Consider the following 14,522-nt stretch of genomic DNA (forward strand, 5'->3'; position numbering starts at 1 on the left):
TCAGTATGACTCTTCAAAACAGTGCTTGAGTGACTCAAGGAAACAATAAATGGTGTTTGGTTTGAATCCCCTGCAGGTTCAGCAAGGAAAACAAGGACAACATTGACCCCTACACGTTCATGCCGTTCGGCCTCGGACCCAGGAACTGTATTGGGATGCGTTTCGCTCTGGTCAGCATGAAGCTCGGCATCGTGCAGCTACTGCAGAGATTCACCATTGCCACCTGCGCAGAGACAGAGGTGAGAGAAACGGACAGTAGGGATGCACCGATACCGATACTGCTCATTATACTCGTACTCGTACTCGTCAAGCACTTGCCGATAACAGGAACGATACTGCTATTACACAAAACAGTGCAAAATCTTGTCACGTTCTGTGGACTTGAAAGCAGCATGGAACAAAAGTGCCACCTCATACATTTACTAAAATTTAAATCTACATGGAAATGGACAATAAAAATATCACAGGTGGAAAAAAACAAGGCCATGCATCTATTTTCATTGCATTTTGGTGGTAAAAGGTATCAGTATCAGTACTCAGTATCGGCAAGTACACACATTAATGTACTCGTACTTGTATCGGTTTTCAAAAAAGTGGTATCGGTGCATCCCTAACGGACAGAGAGAGAAAGAGAGACAGAGGTGAGAGAAACAGATAGAGAGTGAAAGAGAGGAAGAGGTGAGAGAAACGGACAGAGAGAGAAAGAGAGACAGAGGTGAGCGAAACGGACAGAGAGTGAAAGAGAGACAGAGGTGTGAAAAACAGACAGAGAGTGAAAGAGAGGCAGAGGTGAGAGAGAAACGGACGGATGTACTGTAATTGTCCCCACACAAGTGTTTTGCCAAACTTGATTTGGATAGCCAGCCTAAACTCACTCACTCAGTGGGCGAGTCAGGGGTGCCGTTGTTTGGGTTAATGGTTCGGTCCCTCACACACTTACAGGCTGCTGTTGTACCATATATACCGGTACTTATCAGCTCAGTCCACTTATACTGAAGATAGATAGATAGATAGATAGATAGATAGATAGATAGATAGATAGATAGATAGATAGATAGATAGATAGATAGATAGATAGATTACAATTAACTGACACTTTTATCCATAGCGACTTACAGATATTTGCAGGGCATGTTTCACCCCTTTACCGGAGAGTCCTTAGAGTCCTGAGGTCGAGGCAGGTGTGCCAGAATGTGGCCAGAATGGGTACTGTAACTACACTATGCTGATCATTGAAACTGTGCTGCCAATTACCAAATTTGATCTTTTCATGCATATTTACTAAGTAATAAACTAATGTTTTCTAGTATGGCCAAGTACAGTCATTTTTGCAGCTAAAAATGGCTATTTCTGGAAATTCAAAATGGCGGACTATGGAGAAGATCCCCCTTTTAATGTATGAAAAGTGCAATTTTCCAAGTCATAATGAATACTTAGAATTTAATGGTGGTGGTAAGTATTCATGAAAAAAGTAACATTAGTGAATGAGTAGCATGAATTCTGGAAATAAACAACTAAAAATCTTACACGATGCACCTTTAAATTGTGTCTCTCCAGATCCCATTGGAGTTGGACACGATGGGCCTGTTGGCCCCGAAGAGACCCATTAAACTGCAGCTGATTCCCAGATCAGCTGGAACCCAGCCCAGCCCCAGAGGATGAACACCCACACCATCCATCCACCCATCCATCCATCCATCCATCCACCCACACCATCCATCCATCCATCCATCCACCCCATCCATCCATCCATCCATGAACCCACCCACCCATCCATCCATCCACCCATCCATCCATCCATCCACCCATCCATCCATCTATCCATCCACATGAACATCTGTGTTGTCAGATGGGAAATGCTGAATTATCGTACCAAAACCTCAAAATGATCGTTTTTGGGGACTTTTTGGCAGGAAATTATTGTACAAGACCTACATTTTTATTTTAAGGCATCTAAATGAACTGAATGACAACTCTGAAATTATCGTACATCATGTTTTTTTGATCGCACAGAGTACAAAATCATCTCTTAAATCAAGAAGACCCTTCAGTCAGACATTCATCGGAGAATCATATTGTCCAAACTAAAGTTTAACCTGTGAATCTGTAAATCATTTCTGAACCTCTGGATCTCAGTACCAAAAAAACTACAGCAAATGACGTCTCCCTCTACCGATCCCATTTGAGTTGGACCCAATGAGTTCAATATGAAGATAAAGACGTTGTCACCATGAGCCACGTGTGCTAGATCAGGGGTCAGGGACCTTCTTGGTGGAGAGAGCCATTTTTGAAAACACTTTTTAGAGAGAGCCATGCCATTATAAAAAGCATGTATTTCAATGAAGCCAACAATTTTAGAGTGTACTGTCCAGTTGTTAAGTTTTATTGATAACAGGTAAGTCTAAGACCCAGATACAGTTCCCAAAAGAGCCACATATGGGTTCCCTACCCCTGTGCTCGATGCTTTGTCTCCTTGACTCAGCAATCAGTTATGTTAATTGTGTAGTCGCCACCCACAGGGGTGGATCTAGCCATTTTGGGGCCATAGGCGAAATATCAACATGGGGCCCTGAAAAGACATTATATAGACTATTTGGGGAATTATATAGACTGTTCCTATAATTCTACGCAGACTAGTTGGGTATTTTGCTCTCATATATACTGTGCGTATCTTCGATTACCTTGCATAAGTGACAAAGCATTTTGGTGTGTTTACAGCAACTGGTGTGGTAGTTGGGGCCCCTAAGCAGGACAGATTTGGTCCGGGCCCTAGGCAATTGCCTAGATTTGCCTAATGGAAAGTCCGCCTCTGTTCACCCGTGCAGACCCATTCCAGCTCAACTGAAATGCAATCCTGATTGTGATTACCCTGCGCTTTTGTATTTTCTTTGAGCAATCGTTGGTTAACGGGGTCAGAGGGATCAACATTGCTTGGGGTTTATTTTTGATTCCCTCTGCATTTACATATTGTGAATTCAGGTAAAATGGGCCGCTTTCGGCCATTGGCTTCCTTGTTTTTAAAAAAAGTGTCCCCAATTACCTGAATTCACCAATACCATTAAAATATGAATGAGAAATACTGTAAATTTAATTCGGCATTAAAGCGCCAGCATTATGTCTCATTTACACTGTAACCTTTTGAAAGCCGAATGCTATTGAAAGCTATTAAAAAATGTGCTGCTATTCACACTATGCTGCTTATTGAATATACATACACTGTTATTGTGTCTCATGCATATATACTGGAATACTATGGCTTCTGGAAGACTGTAAAAGTGACATTATTGATTACAAATATGATGACATGACATATTATTCCTGAAGAAGATCTATGATCGAAACAGATAGATTAAGTCTTTTGCAAGCAGTGTGCAGATCCTTTCCCGCTCCTACATGTGGCAGTTTTTTGATTTGGCACCTGCTGATGCTTTCCACTTGCACGCTTTCCACTACACTATGATATATTATTCCTACCTTGGGTGGCTGTTTGAGCTGGGTGGCTGTATCATTCATGATGAAATTAGGCCTATATTATTCCATTACATTATATTATATAATATATTCTTAGGGTGAAGAAAGGGTGAAAACTTGTGCATCACCAGTTTGTGCATGATAAGGTAAATCTGCAACTGTAAATAAATAAATGTAAAGCGTCTGTGTTGCACCAATTCTCAATCTTGTGTATGTCCTATCCCCCATTACACCCGCAGCTGGTGAGATATGAAAGTGAAGTGAAGTGAAAGGCCAATTGGAAAAGTCCAACTCCCATTGTCATTGTGACACAGCACTCCACTGCACACAAGTGCATAATACTGCACACAGCGAAATTGCATTTATGCCTCACCCGTGAAAGGGGGCAGCCAACAATGGCGTCCGGAAGGGAGCAGTGCAGTGGGACGGTACCATGGTCAGGGTACCTCAGTCATGTAGGAGGATGGGGGAGAGCACTGGTTAATTACTCTCCCCACCAACCTGGCGGGTCAGGAGTCAAACCAGCAACCTGTGGGCTACAAGTCTGACACCCTAACCACTTATCCATGTCTGGTACGTAAAAAAAACTGACTTTCTCAGTGCACAGTAACTTTTGCAGTGTTAATTCAACACTTACAGATTAGAACCAAGACATTCTAGATGTTCAGATAGCATTATTAACTGTGTGGCTTGTTCACCATATTGGCAGTTGCCATTTTTACTTGAGCAGATGTTTCAGAACACTTATTTACCAATGAAGGACTCATCCAAGTACACAGTAAAATGGCAATGTTAATTCAACACTTAGAGTATCTGAAACAGAATACACTAGTCTATGTTAAATCGAAACTCTGTATTTAATTAACACAACATTTTTTTCTGTGTAGGCCTACCACTCTGACTACAGTAAGTGGGTACAAATGATGGTTTCTCTGACACTGTCAAATTCTGCTCAATCAACAACATCATAGCAGTTGTAATGCAAGTTTGTACCAATAAAACAAATATGGTTGCAATCTTTTTTCCTGATTTCTCTCTGATGTCAACAACATGTGTTATGGCTGGTTACCTGTATGTGATAGAAGGAAGTTTACTGCTCTACAGTTCTACATTGCACCTAGCCGCTGAAGGGTTGAAACTTTGTTTTTTTCTGTTTTAAAGATATTTTTCAGGCTTTTATATCTTTATTTAGGATAGGACCAACATGGCATCACCCAAAGTGTTTGGATAACACGCAGACTTGAACCGTCTATCGTGTGTGTGCACTACGACTTTCCATGTTAACTCGTGTTATTATATGGTGTGACGTCATCGGTCGAATGCTCCATTCATTTCAATGGGGCTCCCCAACGTTCGCACGTCTGATATTTGAGATAACGGACGGGTTGGTCTATATCAGACCGCTGTCAATGGCAACAAGACTTTTCACTGCTAAAGCAACTTTTCAACAAGACTCTAATCAGCTGCTGTGATAGACAACACCTGTTGTCTAGGCTACCTGTTGCCTAGCGGTGTTCCACAACGGCACTGTTTTGTTTTGCGCAGCAACAATCTTTTGACATGAAAAATTATAATAAACTTAACATTAAATAAAGAAATGTCCCCGCCATGTGTGAATCATTTAAGTATATCCATATAATAAGCCGCTCCGCTCCGCGTCGGGGTCTAAAGATTCTCTCTGTCGTGCTGCTATTCCACGGTAGCGACCTTCTCGCCGAACGTTAACCCTTACATGGCCCAGGTGAAAAACCCATATACTTAAAGTGTACTTTTTTTGACCGTACTTAGTACAAAGTGTACTATTTTCGGCGATTTAAAGTGCGCTTCATTGCACTATTAGTGCGCTGAAGCGCTACTAAAGCAGTACTTCAGCACACTTGCAGCACACTGAGGATGCTAAATTGGCACCGCTTTTGGACAACTTTAAGTGCACTACAAGCATACTTTTGCTTATGCTCCAAACACGCTTTTCATGCATTCGTATGGCATTTAGAGTGTGCTTGAGTACACTTCTATAACATTTTATTGTTACTAGAAGTTCAATAAAAGTATATTAACTTCATGCTTCTTTGGACTACATTGGAACATTTTAAGTCTGTAAAAAGTATATCATATGAAGTATTGTAAATATATAACAGGTATGCTTGAAGTACGTTTACAGTACACTCCCAAGTACATGAAATAATATAAATGTAATACTAAAATCCATGCTGGTCCTCAGAGCTTGTACATTACACAGAGCCACATGTCACAGTAGTGATACACTACGCATGCCTAGCACAACTGACATTTACAATCATTGCATTGTTACAGAGATTTCAGATACACATTTCACTTTATTTCACTCTTGTTCCACCTTCCTACAGTTGATCATATGAATTGATTATTAATGATTCTTTGTTAGAGCAACTAGTTCCAACTTACCTCCCACCATATCATGGGAGGTGTCAGCCTATATATACCAGAACATATATGTGACCATCATAATGACGGTGGGAACATGGTCATTTTTTTGTGTACCACTTTAAAATTTTAAAACTCCTACAATAAACACAGAATATAACAATGAGTAATATTTTCATGCAAACCAAAAATATTCCTTCAGGATAAATGGCTTTCTGTTTGAGAAATTTAGCTCAAAGAAGTGCATTGCATGATGGGACATGTATGATGGTGCATAATGGGTAAATGCACTTTGTGTAAGCACACTTTGAAGACATTTGGGTGCGTACAATCATGGTGCACTTAGAAAAAGTGTACTTGCAATAAGTTAAAGTTATTTACTTTAGAGCGCACTTAATAAAATCAAACTTAAAAGACATTTGGGTGAAGTATAATCATAGTGCACTTTAAAAAAGTACAATTGCAGTATGTTACTAAAAAATGCACTTTTAGTAAGTTCACTATTAGAGCACTATTATTATATTCCTCTAAATACACTTTAGCCAAACATCTTCGAAGTCCACTTGAAGTATGGTTCGCTAAGTGTACTTTCTTTGAGAGCAACTTAATTACATCTAATTTTAAGTACACTTTAAATCAGGGCTTTGAACCGTTATTTTTTTCCAAACGTTCCGTCCCGAACAGAAACGGAATTATAACGTTTCCGGTTATAAGTTCCACCAATAAATTGACGTTCCCGAACCGGTTAGAACAAAAAAATATTGTTCCCGGAACGGTTAATTTCGTTCCTGTCAGCTGATTACTCCCCATAGGCCTAACTGACGGTAATTAACCAAGAAAGACGGAAGTGCAAATGAGTCAGCCTACTTCCAAACTGTTTATTCAAGCGGATGAAAAGAATATCCTCCAGAATTTTGTCGTTCAGGGACGACCTAAGCGGAGAATAAACCTCAATGATGAAAATGCGTGCTCCACGCTGACTTGGGTCACGGGGAAGCTATGATGGACATTGTGAGTTTGTGCGTATGTGAAGGGGCAATGGATGCACATTAATGTTGAACATTCCCGGTGCACTTTACACATGCTTCTCTGCAATATCTTACAATGATACAATGGAAACTCTGCCCTTTTGTATGACAGTGGTTTCTCTTATTTAAGATGTGTAGTGGAGACTTTGTAATCCACAGCTCTCTCTCCATTCAGTCAGAGAATGTCACAGGAAAATAATTACTTTTTTGTTTGTTTGAGGAACGGTATTAACCGGTATTAACCGGTTACCATTATTTTTAAATAAGTGTTTCCGTTCCAGAACATAAAAAATAATAACGGTTCCGGTTTCGTTTCTGTTCCCTGTAAAATACTAAAAGTTCCTGGTTTTCGTTTTCGTTCCTTGAACCGGTTCAAAGCCCTTCTTTAAATAAGCATATTGTAAACATACTTTTTCTCAGCACAAAAAGTGAGAGTGCACTTTTAACATGCTAAGCAGTACACTTCAGTCATGTTTCTATTGTACTAAATTGAACCACTTTTTCACCTGGGGGTGTTGGTCCAGGCACAATTTTGCCATTGTCCTCGCTTGTTTCGCTGTTCTTCAAAAAAAAGTAAAGTGGCTGAAACGTTGCTTTACTGGCATCCCACTTAGTGTGGGATGGTTTTTGGTCAGGGCACAGTTCAGAATTTTCGCCTTTAGCAACAGATATTTGCAGCAGGCAACAGAAATTCCCTGTGATGGTGATTTGTTCGATTTTTTTCCATCCCTGATTCTATGGTGCGGTGCCCCCCACTAGAATGGGCCCTTAGCATTTGCCTATACTGCCAATGCCCAGGGCTGGCCCTGAGTATGACAGGCAATGAGTGGGAAGTCTTGTAAAATGACCTCGGGCCAGAATCAAACCCGGGTCGTCTGTATAATGGTATGGTGCCTTAGCTCATTGAGCGACTGCACCTCCAAAACTTTGCTTTCTAATGTGGTGGAATTGTACATAGATTATTGCACATTTGCTAATAATAATTAATGCAGAAAGTGCTTAATTTTTTCACATTGTTTTTATTTGTGAAATTAAGTCCAGGAAGCAAACAAAAGGCTCATTTCAGAGACACTGAAAATAATTCAAACAGAAAAAAATCCAAGAGGTCAAAAGAGTCTTACAAAGTGAGGATCAGAGCAGCCCATCGAAACCATGTTTATAGGCTAAATACACTTAAAAAAAAAAAAAAAAAAACCTGAGACATAACTGTCACTGGCCTATTTATGCAAATTGACCAATGGTGTGTGTGAACAAAGATATTTTGGAAAACGGACAGAAGAAAATATTCATTTATCAAACTATCTGGCTACGTGTAAACAGAGGGTAAGAAGCTGTCAGATAAACATGCTGTTTATATATAGTGTTGTTTCTTTTATATGCTATCAATATTTTTAAACTGCTTAATGGTCCTGTGATTCATATACATTCAGGAGGCAACCCTTTCTAGCTCAGGCTTTACCTAGATTAGTTTGAAAAGAATAAATTATAGTCCGGACATTCTGAGGGAAAATTCAATCATCTCTCATTGGATTATAATGCAAAGCCACCTGCGTTCTTTGCAACTACCTCATCTATCTTCTTCACCAGCTCTGTGACTTGAGAGAGGTTCTCCCTGTTCTCATTGTTAAACACGTGATATTTCTGACCACACTGAGCTACTATGTCTCTATGTTTACTGCTATTCCTCAACAAATCTGAAACACTTTGTCCCTTTGCCTCCATATCATCTCCATGAGTGATAAGCACCATCGTGTACTTTTCTGATGACTTGCCAAATATCTCTTGCATGCGCTGCACAATTTTCCGCTCCTCTGGTTTAATTTTGTCTGTGACAATCAATAAAAATACATGTGGACCATCAAATGACTGAGAAATAAACTTATAAATTTGCTTTCCAACAAAGAGGTCACCTTTTTTTAACTGTGCATTAAACAGGCCTGGAGTGTCAATGACACAGACATTTCTCCCATCCATCTCTGCATCTTCCTTCTGACAGTCCAAAGTCACAGGGATAGGACTCATCTCTGATTTAAACACGTCTCTCCCCAGGATGGTGTTTCCCGTTGCACTTTTTCCAACTCCACAAGGCCCCAGCAGCACAATCCTCAGGCTCCCTGAGAACATGGCATATCACAACACACCACAGACACACAATGACGTATATAATAATGATACAGAGCTTCATTGTAAAATTATGAATATCCATTTAAGAAATTTACATGATTATTGTATTGGACATAGAGCTGGGTGTTATTGTTCACCAAGTGCTAGGTCCTCCTACCACCTGATGTCAACCAACGGTCTTGTAGTAACGATACAAGTGTTGAAATTTGAAAGACGGATGTTGGTGCGATGAGAATGACATGACATATAAAACATAATGTAGTCTTTTATGTTGCTGTATTTTTCACAACCTTCATACAGACAACCCATGCACAAAATATCAATATTTTTGCATTAATCATCTACAATGCCTAAAATAGCATCTACAGTATGTCACCCAGCGCAAATACTGTAGGCCTAATGACTGGAATCATAAGATATTTACTCACTGCCATGCTAGCAGATAGTCGGGTACAGTCCCGTGAAAGTGCAAGTACGTAACTTCGGCTTATGAGCTGTATTAACAATAAAGTTCATTCACTGTATTTTTACTTAATTACTTTTTTTTTTTCATTTAATCTATTACTTGAGCTAATTGAAGGTAACATGTTCAGGAAATCCAGGATATGTTTTAATTAATTAACTTCACATAGGTCAAAATAGTTCATGAGTAGGCTATGAGTTCAAAATTATACCCAAATGAACTATCTATAATATCACTGATAATACAGCTTTAATTAGTTAGAAAAATAAATTAGCATGAACATATGGATCACTATGTACAAAACTGATTAACGATAATCAATCACATACCGCACAGTAAGATATGAGAAAGTTTAGGACAGAACCTAGGCTACTAAGTGAAGTTTTTTCATTACAAAACATGTCGACAGGTGAGCTATATGCAACTACCCTCCGCTGCCTCATGCATTTAGTAATTCTCGTTCTTGTTAGAGCTCTATTCTGAGTGTTGTTTAATTATGATACTTTTTCCTCATTTTAAAGGCTCTAATCCTTATTTTATTAGTTATTTTTTTCTATCTGATCCTCCTTGTTTATTTCTGTCAGCTTACAGATGGCATATTCGGACAGCTTCCGCACATTCTATTGCCAGAGATGAAAAGAGTGGACAGATAAATTGGTCATTTTGCAAACAAAGTGGTCTGTCGGATAGGTTATTTTGCATACAAAATGTATTTTATGTAAGTTTAAAAAGTATGTTCTCAAAATGTTCTAATGACAGGAATTCACACATAGAAGAAAGGAAGTCTGAACAGTCATTTCCAATTATAAAATGCAAAAGTTATGAAGCTCTTCAGATGTGTATTGATATAGCCGATAGCCTAACTGTAAAGCGGCTTTGAGTACCAAGAAAAGTGTGCTGTATAAAATTGATCTACTACTACAACTAGGCCTATAACATGATATTAGCATAGGTGTCAAACGTAAAAGTCAAAAGTATAAGTAAAAAAAATGAAACAGGTAACTTATCTAGACCAGTAGACCTGTGTAACTTATGTGAGTAACCAGTAGACCCATGTACTTGTCTTACGATCAGCTAACTCTGCACTGGTTGGATTATGTTTGTGGTGGGCACTTGTTACGTTTTCAGTGGTTTTCAGTAACAACACAGTCTATCTACCTCATTAGGTATAATGGAGCAAATGGTGTAACAGCTACTAATATGTTCTAGTGTTGTAATTACACTAATTTACTTTTACTTTTATTGAATTTACTTTTACTTTTACTTTTGACACCTCTGTTTATTTGTCTCTTCCTGTAATTGAGATCACTTCCTGTGAATGATGTAACTGCTGAAATGGTCCATTATTTTACAGGCGTTTTGTTACTACAGGTTGACTTGAATGATTTGAATTTTGCATTGATGCCATGTATTTATGCTGGAAACATTGTTCAACAATAAAATTACACTTGGAAAAATATTAAAATGTGAAAACTATACAATTTCCCCAAAGCTGAACAATAGAAATACCTAGGCCTACTGAACGATACATTTTATAGTTGGGGACAGGCTAATTTCCCTGGGTTAACAACAAAAGCAAAAGCAATAGTTTAATTGCTTAAAGCGCATGTATGGATTTCTCAAAAAAACTTTTTTTTTTTTTTTGCCGGAACCTACAGGGTTTTACCTTGAAGCTTATGAGGCACCTGCCAAGTTGAGCCAGCAGGAACATCAGTGGCCTTCACAGTCAGACACTTTTGGGCTGGAACCTCTGAAAAGATTAAGTTTATAAATCATGACATTAAATCTAACTAAAAAACTAACTTCCCAATAAATTCATACATATTTTTACAGGCTGCGCAACACCTGGATACAGCCTGCGCCAGAGCCAGAGCCAGATTAACAGTTACAGCCTGTCCACTCAAGCCATGCCTGCAGTTCACCTAGAGGCCGCTGACGAGAAAGCGCAGCCCATTCATTCGAATGGTGTCTGACTCTACACTCACTGGTTGGCGTCCCTAGAGTGCAGTATCACTCGGAAAAGTAGTGAGGGAACAACAGTCTGTAACTGTTAAACTGGCTCTGGCGCAGGCTATATCCGGCTGTTGCATTTTTTGGGAGCACAGCTTTGATTTATCGGAGCTCGAAACTAAAGGCACAATTGTGGAACCTGCAATTCCTGACGGTGTGGGTAATATTGTTTCCATCTTTGGACAATGTGTTTGCGTATTTTTTCAGACTCTGGCTGTGTCTCAAATGCTGCACTTGTGCACTTCGTGCACTGTTTTTCAGTGCCTAGGGCGCTCCTGCTGAAAATTTCAGTTGAGCCAGTGCACTGAAAGTGCCAGGATGATCCCCTAACAATGGCGGAAAAATGCAGTGCTTGAATAATGGACACTGCACGCACTAAACGGCGGCCATGTTGACAATGACACTGAGGAAATGTTCAGTAGAAGAGTTTGGTCAACAGTCTCCTAGTTCTGTAAGTAATGTTGATGGGACACCAACCTTTTCATGCCAACCAAAGTATTGTATGTGTGATTGTTGTCCTTTGGGGTGAAGGACATGGAAATAGAAGCACCAGACGCTGTGCATTGTAAACGATTGCCAACTCATATTTTGGCTTTGGCGAGCTAATGCCATGCTCAGCCGTCACTTCCAGCGAGGGCACAGTGCATATGCTCAATTTTTCCACGACACTATGCACTAAAGACCTCAGTGTACTGTGTGCACTGTGCACTGACTGTCAGTGCACTGACAAAAGTGCACTGACTGTCAGTTAGTGATGGCAGGCTGGCACAGCGTGCCGGAGCGTGTTTCAAACCATCAACAGTGAAAACCATTAAACCACTGTTCCCAAGTTTGCTTTAGTACGGGAAAAACCACATGACATATTAAGTATGAAACGGTAAACTGTTGCAGTTTTCCGAAATCACCTGCAGGGCTTCGCGCTGCCACACGAACCAGCAGGCGCGCGCAAATGTGTTTGGCCTGTGGAAGAGCCGTCTGCCAGGTTGCAGTGGAGAGAATAGATGTTTTATTGACTGTCATTAGGCATATAAGTCCCACTTGATAGACAAGTAGACAACATCATCATAAATTATGAACACAACAAGGAGAAGGCAATGTTCAGCAAAGCTTTATTCTGATCGTCCAAAAAATAGCCTAATAATAAATGAATGAATAAATAAATGTGGCATAGTAGCCTTTGTAATGTCGTCTACGCCTACCTCAACTGCCTCATCAGTAGCCCAAAATGTCAAATGTCTGGAAGTTAGTGTGCAAAAGTACGAGCTCAGTTCAATATTGGGGGTAATGTGTCGCAGATGATGAGGGCACATCTCATCTTATCGAATCGAGTCCGTTTAATTGCAAACATGGCTTTTCACCAGGAGAGGGCCCTGTTACTGAAGCTTCAAGTACTAACCCAATTTTTGAAGCAATGTGCCTAATGGTTCAGAGCTTCAACAAAGCTTCATTGGCCCATCACTAGTGTCAGTGCACTGACAAAAGTGCGTCATTTGAGACATAGCCTACGTCTATGTAACATGACTTGGCATTGCACAATGGACATTTGATGTGTAAAAAGTTAGACACTTGTGCACTTGGTGGCAGAAAACAATCACTTTTGCTTAAACTCTGCCTGAATCTGCCCCAAGACGCTGAAATGTCACGAGCAAGAGTCATGTGCTTCCGAAAACAAAGGGAAAATATGCTAACCATGCTAATGTAGTGAAATTATTATTTTACCTGACCAAAAGGCTTTAGTGGTTGGTGCACTCTGGCAGCCATTGCTCAATATAGTAGCCACATTGATCGTGTAATTTGCTGGAGGATTCAGTTTTGCAATGGTGTAGCTGCAGTGATCTGTGTTGATGGAACTTATGTGTTCCTCATCTTGGAATAACTCCAAGAGGTAAGTTACACTCTCCACTCCAGATGGTTTGGTCCACTTCACACTGGCTGTTTGCATGTTTGAATCCACCTGGAGATTCTCTGGAGGAGGGACCTCTACATTGAGGGAAAATGGAGTAAATGGTAACACATCATTCCTGGCCATGTTTTTTGTGAAATGGGTTAATGAAAGAAACTGCTGTGTGAAACTGCTATTATTAAATAAGTAACAGAAATGGGTCAAAGACGTCCAACATGACACTGTCCTTCAGTGCAAACAGATGCTTTTGCTTACTGTAACTGTGAAAAACATGCAATTTCAAAACATTTTTTTTGAAAAGTGAATGCATGAAAATTAAAAAAAAAACATTTTTTTTGCTTTTACAGTAAGCAAAAGTATCCGTTGCACTGAAGGACATGTTGGACGTCTTTGACCCAAATATTCACAGGCTACAGGTAACATAATTACAATGTCATGGTGACAATATCATTATCATCATCAACGACAAACATCATTAACCACAACCTTTATTTATTGGATCTTTGTGTGAAGTACAAGTTGGTGGCACAGCCAATCACCATACAGACAGTACTTCACAACCAAAAAACAGCCCAGGATCATCTGATAGACAATCATTAGGATAGAGCCCAGTCTCGCGAAAAAAAAATCAACTGTAAGCTTGTGGTTCCGTCACGATATAGCCTTGTTTTTCGTGGTTGGGCAACGCGCGCTGTCGTCTGTAGGCTACGTGAGTGAGAGAGTGGGTGAGAGAGAGAGCAAGTGAGAGAGAGAGCACCCATGCAGCGTACATTCCAGGGGGGGAGCCCTATCGTTGTGTCAGCTTCATGTCATCTCTCCCTTCCTCCAACGTTGGCCCTAACCTTAACCCTAAATTACTTGTTTGAAAGGTTTGATTACCGTATGAAACTAGTGAGTCCCGTTTCCAGTTACCCTTCACTCACACCTGATTGTTGATGTCCGTCCCCACTATTTTCCCCCCCCCAGAACCAAACTACCCCAATTGTCAATTCCCCCTTTTGTCACCCAACCACGACAAACGAGGCTATCTCGTGACTAGGGATGGGAATCGAAATCCGGTTCCTGTTGAGAACAGGAATCGTTTGGAATCGTTTGGCAGTTTACCTAACGGTTCTCTTAT

General features: G+C 40.1%; 1 protein-coding gene across 1 annotated transcript in view; it reads left to right on the forward strand.

Annotated features, from left to right (window-relative positions):
- Positions 1-1,729, forward strand: part of LOC134447883 (cytochrome P450 3A30-like) — a 26,298-nt gene extending 24,569 nt beyond the window's left edge. The window contains exons 12-13 of the mRNA XM_063197587.1: positions 77-239; positions 1,558-1,729. Of these exons, the coding sequence (XP_063053657.1) occupies positions 77-239; positions 1,558-1,662 (268 nt within the window). The 3' untranslated portion in view covers positions 1,663-1,729. The remainder of the gene's footprint in view (positions 1-76; positions 240-1,557) is intronic.
- Positions 1,730-14,522: the final 12,793 nt, after the last annotated feature.

This window comes from Engraulis encrasicolus, chromosome 1 (genome assembly GCF_034702125.1).
Source record: "Engraulis encrasicolus isolate BLACKSEA-1 chromosome 1, IST_EnEncr_1.0, whole genome shotgun sequence".
In the NCBI taxonomy this organism is placed as follows: Eukaryota; Metazoa; Chordata; class Actinopteri; order Clupeiformes; family Engraulidae; genus Engraulis; species Engraulis encrasicolus.